The sequence below is a fragment of the Geospiza fortis genome, unplaced genomic scaffold (assembly GCF_000277835.1).
Source record: "Geospiza fortis unplaced genomic scaffold, GeoFor_1.0 scaffold237, whole genome shotgun sequence".
In the NCBI taxonomy this organism is placed as follows: domain Eukaryota; kingdom Metazoa; phylum Chordata; class Aves; order Passeriformes; family Thraupidae; genus Geospiza; species Geospiza fortis.
Window position 1 is genome coordinate 5,211,855 of NW_005054319.1, and position 17,324 is coordinate 5,229,178.

At 41.8% G+C, this 17,324-nt stretch overlaps 1 protein-coding gene across 1 annotated transcript in view; it reads left to right on the forward strand.

Annotated features, from left to right (window-relative positions):
• Positions 1-13,749, forward strand: part of SMG1 (SMG1 nonsense mediated mRNA decay associated PI3K related kinase) — a 52,237-nt gene extending 38,488 nt beyond the window's left edge. Inside the window, exons 48-62 of the mRNA XM_031056541.1 lie at positions 1,261-1,533; positions 2,113-2,347; positions 3,778-4,004; positions 4,679-4,829; positions 4,922-5,111; positions 5,344-5,813; positions 6,767-6,901; positions 7,760-7,912; positions 8,240-8,419; positions 8,623-8,850; positions 9,281-9,492; positions 9,696-9,802; positions 10,130-10,309; positions 10,426-10,532; positions 11,180-13,749. Coding sequence (XP_030912401.1) covers positions 1,261-1,533; positions 2,113-2,347; positions 3,778-4,004; positions 4,679-4,829; positions 4,922-5,111; positions 5,344-5,813; positions 6,767-6,901; positions 7,760-7,912; positions 8,240-8,419; positions 8,623-8,850; positions 9,281-9,492; positions 9,696-9,802; positions 10,130-10,309; positions 10,426-10,532; positions 11,180-11,257 — 2,926 coding nt within the window. The 3' untranslated portion in view covers positions 11,258-13,749. The remainder of the gene's footprint in view (positions 1-1,260; positions 1,534-2,112; positions 2,348-3,777; positions 4,005-4,678; positions 4,830-4,921; positions 5,112-5,343; positions 5,814-6,766; positions 6,902-7,759; positions 7,913-8,239; positions 8,420-8,622; positions 8,851-9,280; positions 9,493-9,695; positions 9,803-10,129; positions 10,310-10,425; positions 10,533-11,179) is intronic.
• Positions 13,750-17,324: the final 3,575 nt, after the last annotated feature.

Here is a 17,324-nt window from a genome sequence, read left to right on the forward strand (position 1 = left end):
TTTTTAAATCTAGTAGATTTTCAAGCAGTTTCTGGTTCTTTTTTTCTTCTTAAGTCAGGCTGTTTCAACATTATTATGGCTTGGCTTAAGAGATCTAGATTATATTTGAGCATTTCCTCTGAAATCTCTTTCCTTTCTTTTTATTTTCTATTCATTCTTTGCTTCAAGGATAGTTATCTTATGTCCTTGCAAACAGGTGTGGAATATGGTGCATTTTAGGACCTTATAAAAGCATTGTTAGGGGCGTCATCAACCTCTTGCAGTATTTAGAGTTAAGGATCACGGAATCACAGAATAATGAGGTTGGAAGAGACCTCTAAGATTGAGTCCAGCCTATGCCCTAACACCTCAACCAGACTATAGCACCAAGTGCCATGTCCAGTGTTTTTTTAAACACATCCAGAGATGGTGATTCTACCACCTCCCTGGGAAGAGCATTCCAATGCTTTATTATTCTTTCAGTGAAAAATTTTTTCCTAATATCCAATCTCTACCTTCCCTGACTTAGCTTGAGCCCGTGCCCTCTGGTTCTGTCAGTGCTGTCTGGTGGGAGAGACCAACCCCACCTGTCTACAGCCTCCCTTCAGGAAGATGTAGAGAGCAATAAGGTCACCTCTAAGCCTCCTCTTCTCCAGGCTAAACTACCCCAGTTCCTTCAAATGTTCCTCATAAGGATTTGTGTTCCCAGCCCCTCACCAGCCTTGTTGCCCTGCTCTGGATGTGCTCAAGCATCTCAACATCCTTCCTAAACTGAGGGGCACAGTAGGTGATTTAGGAGCAGTTTGAACATTGTGGTGGTGTTCACAGGGGTCCCAGGATGAGAGGAGAGATGAGAATCTTGACTCCATCTTTCAGCAGGCTGATTTATTATTTTATGATATATATATTCTATTAAAACTATACTAAAAGAAGAGAAGAAAGGATTTCATCAGAAGGCTTGAAAGGAAAGGAATGAAATGATAATAAAATCTTGTGACTGACCAGACCTTCTGAGACAGCTGGACTGTGATTGGCCATAAATTAGAAACAACCACATCAGACCAATCAGAGATGCACCTGTTGCATTCCACAGCAGCAGATAATTATTGTTGTTCTTTTCCTCTGAGGCCTCTCAGCTTCTCAGGAGAAAAATCCTGGCAAAGGATTTTTCGGAAAATATCATGGCTACAGGGCATGGAGTGTTTTTCCTACCTGCAGATCAGAAAGCAGTGTGTTGCCACTTGAGAAGGGAAATGTGGTCAGTGTGTTTGTGTTGCACAGGTACGAGATGCAGTACGCCCCCCAGCCCGCGCCCAGCGTGTGCCAGTTCATCACGGCCACGGAGATGACGCTGCAGCGCTACGCGGCCGACATCAACAGCCGGCTGATCCGGCAGGTGGAGCGCCTCAAGCAGGAGGCCGTCACTGTGCCCGTGTGCGAGGAGCAGCTCAAGGAGATCGAGCGCTGCATCAAAGTCTTCCTGCACGAGAACGGCGAGGAGGGCTCGCTCAGCTTGGCCAGCGTCATCATCTCCGCTCTCTGCGCCCTGACCAGGTGAGTTCCCTCGGGAAAGCTCCCGCTGGAGGCCTGTTGTATTGCACTAAATAGTTTATTTGGTTGTTGTTTTGCACTGGGTGATTGGAAATTTGTACTGAGTATGTTATGTTACGTAGATTGTTATTTCTCTTCTCCCATCACGTGGTCTTTCCTTCTTGCACCCCTCTGCTATACCCCCTGGTGGTTTGGGCCCTGGTTACCCCTCCCCTCACCCCTCCTCAATGGTATCCCATTGGCTGCAGTCCTCTTCCCTTGCCCCCATTGCCTCGGGTATAAAGGTCCCCTGCAAGAAGGTCACGCCCTCTTTTACACCTGGGAGGTCACCAGAGCCTGAAGTGTCCCTTCCCAAGCTAATAAAGGGGACACTCGTCCCCACTTGGAGAAGAGCGTTTCTCATCTTTTGCTTTGTCCATGTAAGACCATGTGGGCCAGAGTCCATAGCTAGCTGGAGTGGATTCAAACAACAGCCCGAGAGACACGGATTCTTACAGAGGTCACATCACAGGAACAGTCAGTGGTGGACTCTGTGAGGAGTGTGGCAGCAGGCACCGTGTCTAAGTGTCTCTGTTCATCCAGGCGAAACCTGATGATGGAAGGTGCAGCGTCCAGTGCTGGAGAGCAGCTGGTTGATTTGACATCCAGAGATGGAGCCTGGTTCCTGGAGGAGCTTTGCAGCATGAGTGGCAATGTCACATGCCTCGTGCAGCTGCTGAAGCAGTGCCATCTTGTACCCCAGGACCTAGACATTCCCAACCCCATGGAAGCATCAGAAGCTGTTCACTTAGCCAATGGAGTATATATCTCACTTCAGGTGAGTCTTTTGTTACTTTTCCCCCATCCTTCAAGGCTTCAGTGAAGTCATTTGTAATAGATTCTTTGTTAATGGGCTAAATGTTTGTTTATGATGCTGCTGAGATTTTTTTCATAAGTCTTGCTGATTGCTGTATTTGATTGAGCTGAACAGGCATTTTCTTCTGTCGTTTACATTTTTATTGGTTGAAAGAAACTGTTTAGATCTATACATGACAAATTACAAAAAACTGCTGTCAAGTAAGTAACCATGAGGAAGACCTTGGTATCAGCTTTATAGGCACACCAACTTCATGTCTCCTTTTCATTTTTCTGTTCTGTTGCTGGCAGTCCAGATCAACTTCCAGACTCTTCAAACTGTGTTCTTTCTGATTTCTGCTCCTGCTAAACTTTACTTATTTTCACCTGAATCTAATAGTTTCAAATAAACTCAGAAAAGCTGTTGTACAGGCCCCTGTCTCCAATATTGGGTAGGAGAAAAATGCATTTATAATTTTGTGGTTCAGAAATGTTTCCACATTAATAAAACACAAAAAACCCATGAAGGGCAGTCTGAGTGAAATATCTGCTGAAGACTAATGTGCTTTATAAACTGTGGCTGGTTAAATAGATTTTTGAGGCTTTTGGTTCCATTGCATTGATTTGAGAAATATTTTCCTCTCAAGCTGCATAAGTGCATTTGGATTTTCATCACTTTATTTTTTTTTCTCTTTGAAGTTGTAACATTTCAGAACTGTTTCAGAAATATGCATGGCAGCAGTTTCACTGCATTGCAGTGGGGATCTTTCACCCACACATTGTTGTCCTCCCGGTGAGCTCTTAGATAAGATGTACTCACTGAGCTCCCTGCTCACTTGGCAGTCAAGATAACCAGTCTCTGGTGTGTTTCCTCTCCTTTTGGAGACAGAGCACGTTGGTTCTTTCTGTAGCTGCCTTTAGCAGCATGAGTGGCTTCTCTGCTGCATTCTGCTTGGGGGAAATTGCTCTGTGCCACTTAAGGTGCTGTTTTTCTTCCTTGCATTGATTTCTGTGGCAAAATTATCACTACCTGGCAAGTTTCTGCTACTTTGTCTAGTCAATCAGTTTAAGAAATCATAAATTCAGTAAATAATTTAATATACTTATAGTTATGTAATGGAAAAGCTGACATTGATGAAACCAATTCACAAATTATGAGCTCTGTGCCCCCCAGCCTCTGCTGAGGATGGCTGCCAGGTATTGCTGCTGTGGAGATGGTTGTTGCTACATTGCTACACGGATCAGACCTTTGGCTTTGTACAGGGTTTAATGTATTCCTGATTTCTTCAAAGTTTATCCAAGAGCAGAATGTCTGCTGCATGGTGGTGTAGTACTAAAATGACAAAAGATGTTGCATGTGATACTTTTTGGAGGGGGAAAAGTTCTTACTTTTTCATACCTACTTCCCAACAGGAATTGAACTCCAACTTCCGGCAGATCATTTTCCCTGAAGCACTGAGGTGCTTAATGAAAGGAGAGTATACTTTAGAAAGTATGCTCCATGAACTGGATAATCTCATAGAGCAAACAACTGATGGAGTCCCTTTGCAAACGCTGGTTGAATCTCTTCAAGCCTACTTAAGAAATGCTGCTATGGGTATAGAGGAGGAGACACACACTCATTACATTGATGTTGCAAGGTAAATCACCTTTTTTCCAGTTCAGGTATGAGAGAGTGAAGACTGAAGAACATTAATTTGTCTAAAATTATTTTTTGTTTGAGGTGCAGGCTTTTCTTGCCCAAGAATACCTTCAGCAGAATGCAGGGTATAAAGTTGTGCACTTGTTTCCTCCTCTGTTTGTGTGTTTATCCACATGCATACACAGAAATATGGAGCTGTGGCAATTTACACCTATATCTGCTTAAAACTGACTTTTGTAGTCAACTTCTTCCAAATATGTAGTTGTGATTTTATGTTTGAAGTGAAAGGATGCTCAAAATAGGAACTTGTTCATTAGTTTGTGGGAGGAACCTGTGAAAGGGAGAGCTTGTAACCATGGCACTCCTCATCAGGAGGTTTGAGGAGCAGCTTTTGCTTAATGAGTCAGTGACTTGATTAAAAAAGCAAAATGAGACAAAACACCAAGCAAACAAAGACTTGTGCATCTTGTAATGTGGGACAGTAAATTTCTGGATAGGTGCTTGGTACACAGCAAACTAATTCAAAATCTTCAAGTGGTGTTTCCCTTGAGCCAGTTGTGGTGGGTCCATCAGTGGTACAGTGAACCTGTGGAATCAGGCAGTTTAAGAAAATTCTGTTTATTGTGGACTAAGTGAAACCAGGTAAATTTTCTTTCTTTTTTTCCTGTTAAGAGTACTTCATGCTCAGTATGGTGAACTGATTCAACCAAGAAATGGTTCAGTTGATGAAACTCCCAAAATGTCAGCTGGTCAGATGCTTTTGGTAGCTTTTGATGGAATGTTTGCTCAAGTGGAAACTGCATTTGGTTTATTGATTGAAAAGGTATGGATTTGTTCTTTTTGGAGTACTGTTTGAGTCAGAATTGGGAAACCTCTAAAAAAACCAAACTAATTAATTTCCTTTACAATGCTCAGCTAAACAAGATGGAGATACCTCTTGCTTGGCGCAAGATTGACATAATCAGGGAAGCCCGCAGCACCCAGGTTAACTTCTTTGATGATGACAATAATCGGCAAGTCCTGGAGGAGATTTTCTTTCTGAAGAGACTGCAAACAATTAAAGAGTTTTTCAGGCTCTGTGGTACCTTTTCTAAGACACTGTCAGGTAAACAAATGTTATTATCAAATATTCAGTTTGCCCTTATCCACTTCTCATCCTGTTCAGAAGAACATAAATTGGTCACTTTTGCTGTAACTTAACTTGGATATGTGGTAAGGAGGCAGCAACTAAAAATGAATTACCATACTTTTGCTGTGCTTGTAATTTGGATATTATTCTTCTGGATGCATCAAATGTTTCATTTATAACAAGAGTACTATTTCTTTCCCTTTAAAAGGAATCAGTTCAATTGAAGATCAGAATGCAGTAAATGGACCTGTTCAAATTGTCAATGTGAAAGCCCTTTACAGGAACTCTTGTTTTAGTGAAGATCAAATGGCCAAGCCAATTAAGGCTTTTACAGCAGACTTTGTGAGGCAGCTTTTAATTGGCCTTCCAAATCAAGCTTTGGGACTGACCTTGTGCAGTTTCATCAGCGCTCTGGGTGTCGATATCATTGCTCAGGTAGAGGCTAAAGACTTTGGAGCAGAAAGCAAAGTTTCTGTGGATGACCTGTGCAAGAAAGCCGTGGAGCACAACATCCAGATTGGCAAGTTCTCCCAGCTGGTGATGAACAGGGCCACAGTCCTGGCCAGCTCCTACGACACCGCCTGGAAGAAGCACGACCTGGTGCGCAGGCTGGAAACCAGCATCTCCTCGTGCAAGACCAGCCTGCAGAGGGTGCAGCTGCACATTGCCATGTTCCAGGTGAGAGCCCAGCACGGCTGGGGAAAATGAGCCTGAGTTACAACAAACATGATATTTTCTTGAATAAGTTCTAAGGTATTTTAGTGGACTTTATAAGGTATTTTGGTTATAATTATGCTGTAAATATATAAGGAACAGTGCTACTGCTGGCTTTTCTGGAAGACTAGCTGCTTTACAAGAAGCAAATTCTTCAACATAAAAATTTTTTTAATCAATCCATGTAATTTTTTTCCATAGCCATTAATTTGGTGTTTAGAAAATAGGTCATTCTCTGGCTTTCTTACCAGCAATGCTGTCCTGTTCTCCCCCTTTTTCTCAGATTATGATTGTAAGGGAGGAGATGGCTTAGAACAGAGGGTGAGGTGCTGAATGTCATTTTGCACCTTTCCTTCAAAGTTTTAATGCATTGACTGTCTCCTCTCCACTCTTTACTTCATTAAAAATACAAATAGCAGCAGTATCAGTCCCAAAAAATGCTCTTCTGAGGCTTTAGATAAATGCCATTGTGTACCTTTACACAGGTATCCAGTTGTGTTGTACTATCAGTGATCTTAATTTTATATGGGACAAGGCTTTCTCCAGGTCAGTTAATAAACCATTTCATAGACCAATGAGCAAAATTATCTTGGTTTTAAGATATCAAGTGAATTGTTTCTGAGTATTGATGGCTTTTCCTTTAGATTAAAATGATATGTGTAAATCACATCTAGTAAGTTAGTGGACTGATTAATGGTATAAACATCCAAGCCAGCAAAACCTTTACAACTACTTGTATAATTTAATGCTCTTGAATGATTTAGGACTTTGAGCTGTGCTGGTACTGTCTGATGTGCAGCCCTTTTAAGTGCCCTTACTTATACAGGGTACCAGAGCACTGGAATTGCTGTTTGTGATGCTAAGTATTTTGTGCTGAGCAATATTGATAATCAAGTGTTGCTGTTGCTTTCTTAAAGTGGCAGCATGAGGATCTCCTCATCAATCGTCCCCAGGCTATTTCTGTCACTCCACCTCGTTCTGTAATTTTAACCAACATGAAAAAGAAACTTCACACGCTCAGTCAGATTGAAGCTTCCATTGCAACGGTCCAGGTATGGCTGTTTGGGGAGGGTTGTCCAGCAGCCCATTGAAATGTGGCAAACACAAACTGCAAAATCATCTGCCACATTCAAATTATGTTATCTGGCTTGCTGTCTCACACAAATGTGGGGATATTGTCATCAATCTCTTTCTGATGGATACTGTTATATTGTTTGATTTTGCTGTCTCATCCAAAATGTTCTTTGGAATAGCAGTAAATGTCTTTGACAAAAAATACAAATCTGTGAAAGTACCTTTCTTTCTGAAGGCTACTAATGCTCCTTTTCTTTAAGTTTGTGTGCCTTAGATCATCCTTACTATTATTTTTCATAGCTAAATGTCAGAAGTTCCCTTTGTAGAAACGGGCAAATTTATTCTTCTGTGTTTTAAGGTTTGTATGCTGTGGCTTTGCTCAGTATTTTAGATTTGTTTGGTGCCAGTAATGTAGAATGTTTAATTGTTTGTTAAATGCTGCTTAGCTTCCTGAATTTTAATTTCCTTTTTTTAGTTGTGAAGGTACTGTTTATAATAATTTCTTGAATTATTTGCAAAATAATGGAGGCATATATAATGATGTTATATAATTCTCAGTCTAGAACTCTGATTACTTTTGCCTTTTTTTTGGTGAGTTAAAGTCTAGACAGGTAGACTTTATGTAACAATCAAATCCAGTTGTGATGTGTACTGGAAATAAACTTTTAAACAGCATAAACTAACATTTGTTAATCATGAACACTGCAGTATTTTACATACATGGCATAAGAAAATGTCTACATGTGTTATGTATGCAGAATTTATTTAAAGCCAGGCTTAGAATGCTGTGTATCAGTATGAATTATCTATATGGGCTTTTTTCTTCCCCAATGCAGGAGAAACTAGCAGCACTTGAAGCAAGTATTGAGCAGCGTTTAAAATGGGCAGGAGGTGCTAATCCTGCACTGGCCCCAGTCTTGCAAGATTTTGATGCCACTATTGCTGAAAGAAGAAACCTTGTACTGAAAGAAAGTCAAAGAGCGAGCCAGGTACTACAGATGTGTACAGTACTCTTGATTCCACGAGTGTGTTCACTCTTCATTTCCCACTTGAGGTTTATGTAGAAGATATTTTTCTGCTCTGCATCTAAAGAGCAAGCATGGATAACTAAATACTTCTGGGAATCCCACTTGAAAGCAATAGGAATAATCTTTGTGAGAATTGCTGCAGGGTTGGATGACCCTGGGATGATACTGCTACTGTAACAGAGCAGTTTCTGTGTGTTTAAAATCCTCACTTCAAAGCACATGAAAAAAACAGTGTTTGTCTCTTAGACAGTTGAAGTGAAATAATTTTTCTCACTCTTTGATTTTCAGGTCACTTTCCTTTGCAGTAATATCATTCATTTTGAGAGTTTGCGTACCAGAACAGCGGAAGCCCTGAACCTGGATGCTGCCCTGTTTGAGCTCCTCAAGCGCTGTCAGCAGATGTGCTCCTTCGCATCCCAGTTCAACAGCTCCGTGTCTGACCTGGAGCTCCGCCTGCTGCAGAGGGTGGTGAGCACAGGGCAGGGCATGAAACCTCTCAGAATCACTGCAGGGAGCTCTCCGCTTTGCCTTCCATTCTCTGTTATGTGTACCTGCAGATGGAGTGTGGCTGCAGAGTTCATGCTGTCAGTTAAACACTTGGCAGTGCTGTCTGCACAGCAAAAGCGTTTTATCTCTGGGTACAGATAAAGAAGTGTTTCTGTTATTTTTAGGGCACTGGTCTCGAACATCCTATTGGCAGCTCTGAATGGCTTCACTCAGCTCACAAGCAGTTGACCCAGGAGATATCTACACAGAGAACAGTACAAACAGAAAGAGAACAACAAATAGAAACAGTTTGTGAAACAATTCAGAATCTGGTGGATAGTATTAAAACTGTGCTCACGGGTCATAACAGACAGCTTGGAGATGTCAAACATCTACTGAAAGCTATGGCAAAGGTATACCTGAAACATCCTTAAATTTATTCCTCAAACCCAAGTCAGTACAGTTTAAGAAAAATAACAGTAGTAGCTATGTGCTTTGTAAAGTATCTAGAAACAGTAAAATGTTTGTGCATGTGGAGTTCAAGACATAAAGTTCATGTTTAAGAATTCGTAAAACTTTCTAGCATTAGCCTTAGCAGGCTTTTATTGAACTGAACCGTTTCTCTGTCTTGGCAGTTGAAACATTGTGTTTGTAAACCCTTTTGGTTCTAAAGCTGTGAAAAATTTTATAATTTAAAAATTTATTTCTTCATACATAACTGCTGAAAATTATAGTTATTTGTAATCATATGACAAACTGAAGGACTGAAAAGGCTTAGAAATCTCCACTTTATTCTCATAGCCAAAATGTAGCAGCTGACCTTTTTGCACATCTTGGTTACAGGATGAAGAAGCGGCTCTGGCAGATGGTGAAGATGTTCCCTATGAGAACAGTGTTAGGCAGTTCCTGGGTGAATATAAATCATGGCAAGATAATATTCAGACAGTTCTGTTTACTTTAGTTCAGGTTATGGGTCAAGTCCGCAGTCAGGAACATGTTGAAATGCTGCAGGAAATAACTCCCACCTTGAAAGAACTTAAAACACAGAGCCAAAGGTAAGAGAGTTACCTTTTCTCAGGTGACAAAAGGCATTTTGCATACCTGCTTTAATGTAGCAGGAACACATCATGGGACACATGCTTGATGATTTTCTTAAAACTCAGAAATCTTCTTGTAAAATTTTAATTAATTTAATTTTTGGGTTTTCAGTAAGTCAAGTAGCTGCATGAGTATTTACTAACTCCATTATATTTCCCAGTGTCTACAATAATCTGGTGGGGTTTGCATCACCCTTAGTCACGGATACAGCAAATGAATGCTCCAGCCCAACTTCAGCTGCTACATATCAGCCAACCTTTGCTGCAGGTAATGCTTGCAAAAGTACAAATGTGAAACCACCAGGAATTGATATTAGAGAGGGGATCGTAGCTCATACTGAACTTTGAAATGCAGACAATTTACTTGATATAAATAAATTCTTAGCAGTGGAATAAAACTTCTTGTTTATGAAGTGAAAGAAATTAGAAAATGGAAAAATTGAAAACTGGTGCAGAATTTAAAATGCAAATTTAAAATGCATTTTTTCTGAAAAACTGATAGGTCTATTTGAAATGCATTTAATTGTGCTTTTTCTTGCATCTGTAATATGCTATTATTTTGAAGACTTTAAGCACTTTTAAACTTTCTTTACAGCTGTACGTAGCAATACGGGGCAGAAAACTCAGCCAGAGGTGATGTCACAGAATGCAAGAAAGCTAATTCAGAAAAATCTTGCAACATCAGCAGATACTCCTCCAAACACAGTCCCAGGAACTGGCAAAAGTGTTGCTTGTAGTCCCAAAAAGACAGCCAGGGACCCTAAAACAGGAAAAGGTAAATACAAACCTCAAAAAAACCAACAGCCCTACCACTGACAGCAACAAAAAAATACCTCAGAGGGTTTCTGTGCAGGAGTGTCAAGTTGCATAAACTTTGTTTTGTACCTGTAGCTGTGCAGGAGAGGAATTCCTACGCAGTTAGCGTGTGGAAGCGGGTCAAAGCCAAGTTAGAGGGCCGAGATGTGGATCCCAACAGGAGAATGTCTGTGGCTGAACAGGTGAGTTGAAAATAAAGATCCAGTACTGGTCTTTGCTTTAAATACATGCAGGTGTGTATGCTGAAGTGTGCCTTCAGGGCTGAAATCCTGTTGTGAATGGGGGTTCCTTGGGGTAGGAGCTATTGCAGTGCAAATCAAGGTTGCTGCTGCCTTGTATTGCCTTTTTTTTTTTTTTTACTGTTATATGCTTTTGTTTTTTGTATGGGAGGTTTATGTAGAGCCATGAATCGGATAAAATTGTCTTTTGTCTGTCACTAAGCTAACATTTATTCCACAGCTGCTGGTAGCCAGGGAGAACACGAGATCTGTACAGCTGCCCAAGGGACAGACCTGTCTGTGTTCACTAACACAACACACAACTCCTGTCTCTGGGCAACGGAGTCAGGGGACACAGTTGTCCACGTCTATTTGAGAATGGTGTGGCTACTTCCACAGGATAGGCGCTGTGAATGAGATGATAATGTGACTTTTTTTTTGCAGCACAGCTTCCTGTTTCTTATGTAGACTGCACCAAGTTATGTCTACAGTTACTTCAGATTTTTTTCAATAAATATTTGCAGGTGGCATTCGACAGTAAATTGTAAGATCACTTAAACACTTCTGAAATTCTAGCTTATTTTTAATTCCTTGTTTGACCTTTTTAATAGGTTGACTTTGTGATTAAGGAAGCAACTAATCTAGATAACTTGGCTCAGCTGTATGAAGGTTGGACTGCCTGGGTATGAGTAGGGAGACAGCAGCTCGGTCTGGTTCAGCGAGGTCAGACATCCACCAGAATCAACTCGGCCTCAGGCATCCGTAGCCGCACCACAGTCGGTGGTGATGCATACTGGGGCTTAATCTGAGGAAACCTAGGAAATCTCGGTGCACTGGGAAGTGAATCCTGCAGGATAGCTGCACTCAGGGATACGCTAAACACAATGGTCTGCAACCCCCACGGTCAAGGGTGAACGCTCACCGCTTGAGCAACACGGTTTGTCTTTCTGCTACGGAAGAACTGCAAACGTGTCTGGGGGTCAGCTGCAGAAAGAAATCAGGATGCTACAAACGGCAGAGTGATTTGGAACTCAATTCCACCTGACCCTGTGAACAATTCAGGAAACACTGAACCCTGTTCAAAGAAAAACAGAAAAATGGGGCCATGAAGAAATCACAGCAAGGGCAGATTTGACGTGTTCAGATCCTCGTTCCTCTTGTTCTGTGGCAGCAGTGCTGGTTGAGTTGACCAGTTAGTACGGGAAAAGGCTACAAAATGTAAACTTCAGAAATGGACTGAAAGCAAAGAGCTGTACATCAGATACACGCCGCATTGGAAGAACTTCTGAGATAGAAGAAAAAGCCTTTGTTCTCTTCTCCCTTTCCTCTTTCCTTACACTCCTCCCTCCCAGCCTCTCCTCGCATACCCCCCTCTTGGCTTATTCTTGTAGGTTAGGCGTACTTCCAATATACTTTTTATTTCAATCCTTCTACTTCACAGTTTAGTCAAATTAACGACTTAAATTCTGTTTGGTAAACAATTTCTCCAAAAGCACTGAAAATATAGAACATCAACGATTACTTATGAGTTGGATGGTCAAATGCAAAATGTAATTTTGGTTATTTTAAAGTCATTTTTGTGATTCTATTATGTACAGTTTCTCAAAATTGTCACTGTGCATTTAAAAGTAATGATTCCTACTGGCATTTGATTTAATGTGCACTTCCCTCTGCTTGCAGTGTACACTTTTTTGTAATTCAAATTGTCCCTCCAATCTCATTCTACTGTGATTGCTGTAGTTTCTTTCGTACAACGTAGCTAATCCAATGTAATCTTTACCTTTTTAAAAACCAGGATAGAGTATCTAGTAGAGTTTTACATTGTTGATGACAGATAAACAATAAAGTGATGTTCTGGTGGAGGTAGAGTGATATGCTTTTTACTTCATTTTCCTAATCCTTTTAGTTCACACTTGTAAATTCTAGTGCTTCACTTCACAGGGGTATACATATAATCCAAGAAATGAAGGACTCTCAAATTTTTGTTCAACTAGATCTGTAAAGATTTCTGCAAAGTAGTTTTCCTTTGCCATATTTCTTCTATAGATGGCTGTTCAGTAATGCATCCATAGGGAATCTTCCACCAAGGTTTTTTTTAATCAGTTCTCAAAGTGTGATTATGGTCAGAAAAGTCTCTCTAAAAATGGCATCATCTTCCTTGGATCAAGGTCCTGCTTGTGTGCTGGTTGTCTGAAAGACTTCTTGCTTTATTTTTTAAGCAGGACACCTTTAGGAAAAGGCAACTTCCTTTTCTTAGAGAAACAAATTCCACAGAATTCAGCTACAACTGCAGAACTGTAAAGGTGCTGATAGCTAAAGCAGAAATGCACCCTGGCATTCTGAACCCAGATAAATTTGTTGTAGCTCTGTATAAAAAGTTTTTTTGTAAACTTGGTGAATTCATTATGGATAGTTGCTGAAAAATGGGGGAAGATCCTTAATGCCATTTTAGTCACTTTTCAGAGTAAAACCACACTTTCAATACAGCATTTTTCAGTCAAAATCCAAGTATTAAAAGATTGGAGCCAAGCCCACTACTGGCATAAAATTAATTTAATTGAAAGGGTTTGCAGCAGTTCATCTGAGTAGGAAGCTTGGCTGGTGATTTTTGGATAATGCCAGCAACCTTCTGTTCCTTTCAGTATTTGCACTATGCTGACTGCTCTGCCTCCGCAGTAGGTCTTAGAATTCACTTTCTCCTCTGTTGCCAACTTTTTGTGGACATGCACTTTGAAGTGTAACAGTTTTCAACAGTCATATGGCCTTCCTTGCACTCTGATTGCCTGATTACCTCTAGGGAAGTCACAGGCTTTGCATCTAACAGTCCCCGTGCAAACGCATTCCACTGCCGCTGCTTCCTGACCCTCTGCCACGCTCGCCGCAGGAAACGCTGTTGGAATGTTGCAGTGAAGAACATTCATGTGCACAACAGGACACTTGACACTGTTGGTCCTTTCCATTTTTCTCCAGTTCAAAATGACCTTATGAACAATCTGTTGGAGAAGTGTAGTGACAGGAGTGTGTTGTACCTGCTGTTTTGTTTCTTGGAAGCTGGGGGGAAGGGAGGGGTAATGCACTCACCTGTGGCTCATGTATTATACCTCTGCCATCCAGAAATGAAACACTTGTGTGGAGATGGGTTCTTACTGCGTAATTTAATAAAGTTTTAAAAAATAAAAAAGAATACGTGTTTTTAATTTCCTTCTGTGCAACACTGTGTGGTTGTGAAAATTACAGGGAGGAATAAAAGTGCCAGATACAAACAAATAACAAACCAAACCCCAAATTGGAACAGGATTCTCTAGAGACTTAAATTTGCATAACTAATGCAAAGGAGACAGCTCAGATGTGCTAGTGGGCTGGCACTGTTCACATGTGTGCTGACACATTTTTCTTGGAAATGTTGACAGTATGGGAGGTTGGTACAGTCTTGATGAAACCTAAAATTCAGGTTCTGCTCACACATCCTGCATATATGACTGCATTAGTTACATTCTCTTAAAAGATGCTTCTTAAAAAGACATGAGGGTCCTTCCTTTATTTTCAGTAGAACTGGTGTTTATTTTCTCTGCAGTGAGGCACACCTAGAATAATGCAAGTCTAGAATCACCTCTCTAAATACATGCAAACCAGCTGAAGCTGTAGAAGTCAAACAGTTCAACTGAGGGCAATTTTTTGCCTGCTGCTTACCTGCAGTAAATATTAACCAAGGGACCAGGCTATAAAGTGATTTCTCAAAGCCAAATTCCACATATGTTCAGCAGTTTTGTTACCCCCTCACAATTCTATAGGCTCGTGGTTGAGATGCCCTTTGAAAATGGAGTTGGTTGTTTGTCTCTCTTCCTTCTCCCCTTTTGGAAAGCCAGGATGTGAGCATGGCTCTGCCAAATGTGTTGCTGGGATGTGTTAAACTGGAATTATTAGTGGTGTCCTAGATTATTTTGGTAGGATAATGGCACAGTCAGTACAACAAATGGAAAATGCAGCAGATCTATATAGTTAACAGAAATAGTTTTGTACTTTTTAGGGACTTCATGGTTTGGTTTTGCTTTGCAACAATATTTTTGCCCTCAAGGATTATCCTATTTAAATAATGTTTTGTCTGATTTTTCAAATGTCTGTAAAAGACTCAAGTCCCTCAAGTTGAAGCTCTGTTTTTCTAAGTGCTGTAGTCTTTAAGGTTAATTTACTTCAATTATTCATCAATGTGTTCTGTGCCTGGCACATTAGCCATTCTGTTTTAGTGCACTCAAGTACTTCAAAGGTTTCTTTGCTTTCTTTTTTTCCTTTTATTTTTGTCAAGCTTTTCCTAAAATTAGCAGACACACTTTATGCATTAAAGAATTTGACTAGGAAAAATAGTTCAGAGGACCTGCCATCTGTGTGTTTGTTAATGTGCTCCCAAATTATAAAATGCATTTTTCCTTTAGTGAAGTTGTGAGCATACTGTTAATATTTTAGCTAAAGGATTTCACAGAAATTACAGATATTAGCTACAAACTACTGCTGTGTACATAAATGCATAGCTGATTAGAGCAATTCTGCCATTCGTCAGGCTAATTTTTTTATTACTAGCATAATAAATGTGCATTAGGTATGCTGAAAAGGGTGGAGGCTTGACATGTAAACTTTGTGTGCCTGTTCTAAGTGCACAGAGCAATTGCACTGCCCCTTTTAAAGGTGCTTTGAAACCAGCTTGGGGATTTAATTTGCTGTGCATCTGCTAAGAGAGAATCTTGGTGCAGGAAGAATGGATCCCATTGCAGCATGGTCTGTGCCATGTGTTGCGTGTAGCTCAGGTAGGGTGCAGGAGGTGCTGAGCTGCTGCTGATGGTGCACCATGGCTGAGATTTAACAATGCAATCTGTGAATACCTGTACTTTAGGCACACATTTTTTAATGTGACTTGGTGTCTCTCAAGGCCTGGCTGCTCAGTGAGGGGTGGACAGGTGGCAGGGCTTGCCCTGTGCTGTGTTCCATGGCCTCTCTGGCATTTCTGGGCTTGAGGGCACCCAGCAATGCTCACCTGTCCCTCTGAGGTATGCAGCAACACCTAATAGGAGGGAAAGGCACCTCCATGGGCCCTCTGGGATGGAGAAAAGCTGCCAGGGCACCTGGATGGGGAGCTGGGTTTGAGAGACTGGCTGGAGATGATGGCAGTGCCTGCTTTTCCATTGGTAAGTGCTTGGGTTTTTTGTGGTGAGAATCACATAAATGGGTGAAACCAGGAGCTGGCTGATGTTATCTTATAGCCAGAGCAGTGTTGCTGCAGGGCACTGTAAATATCTGTAGAAACTGTAATGCATCATGGAACCACACAATGGTGATGGGCTGGAATGGACCTTAAACACCATCTAGTCCAAACATCCCAGCACTGAATCTCCCTGGGCAAACCTGTTCTCACCACCCTCAGTAAAGAATTCCCTCCAAATATCTAACCCACATTTCCCCACTTTCAGTTTGTACCCGTTACTCCTTGTTCTGTCACTACAGTTCCTGATGAGGAATCCCTCTCCTTGTAGGCCCCTACAGACATTGGAAGGTTGTTTGAGGTCATGCCCTGTATGGCTCCATGCTCTTTTAAAAGACTAATAAAATTATTGCTGGCATCATCACTTACTTATGAAATCACCTTTTGTGTGAGCTTTGCTGTGGTAAAATTACAGATTTTGAGAGCGAACTCCACCATTTATAAGTGTAAAACGTTACACAAAAATACTGTTAGCTTTTAGTGGCATGTGAATGAATTTGAAAGTTATTCAGTATGGCATCTGTTCTTTACATATGTTCTAGGGTGTGAGAAGCACCCTGTGAAAGACCAAACCATTCAGGACAGACATATGTTTGCTTTTACACTGTCTTCCTTAGTCCTGCTCTTTTTTGTCTCCATCAAGCTGGTGCCAGAGCAGTTTGGGTGCCCGAGATGTTTTCTTTGCTCTCATTATAGCCTTGCATTGCATCCTGGGCACAGTGATTACGCTCATTAACTCACGTGCCTGAAGCATTTAGAAAGCTGAGTCAGAAACAATATTTATATCCCAGTGGCTTTCTCCTGTATTTATTTCCATGCTGCCACAAGTTCTGAAGGAAATAAAACACCTTTGCTGGGCTTTGATGTTACCAAGAGAACTTGCCGAGCGCTGGGCACTGCTGAGGCCGCACCTCGGGTGGTGTGACCAGGTCAGGGCCCCTCAGTTCAGAACGGACACTGAGGGGCTGGAGCGAGCTCAGAGCTGAGGAAGGGGCTGGGGAAGGGGCTGGAGCAAGAGCTGAGGGAGCTGAGGGTGTTCAGTGGGGACACAGGGACCTCAGAGCTAGGGAAGGGGCTGGGGAAGGGGCTGGAGCAGCAGCGGAGGGAGCTGAGGGTGTTCATGGGGACCCAGGGAGGCTCGGGGTGACCCCTCAGAGAGCTGGTCAAATGGGGCTGGAGCCGGCCCGGCGTCGGGCTCTGCTCCCAGGAAACAAGGGACAGGACAAGGGGAAGAAGTCTTAAGCTGAGCCTGGGGAGGTTTAGGTTTGACATTAGGAAGAATTTCTTCACAGAGTGATTAGATATTGGAACGGGCGGCACAGGGAGGTGGTAGAGGCACCGTCCCTCGAGGTGTTTTAAGGAAAGATCCGATGTGTGTCACTCAGTGCCGTGGCGCAGTTGACAAAGTAGTGTTCGCTCGCAGGCTGCACTCTGAACTCTTTTCCAACGAGACTTTTCAGTGGGGCGCCGCCCCTCCCCGGCGCCGAGCAGCGCTCCCCGCGCGG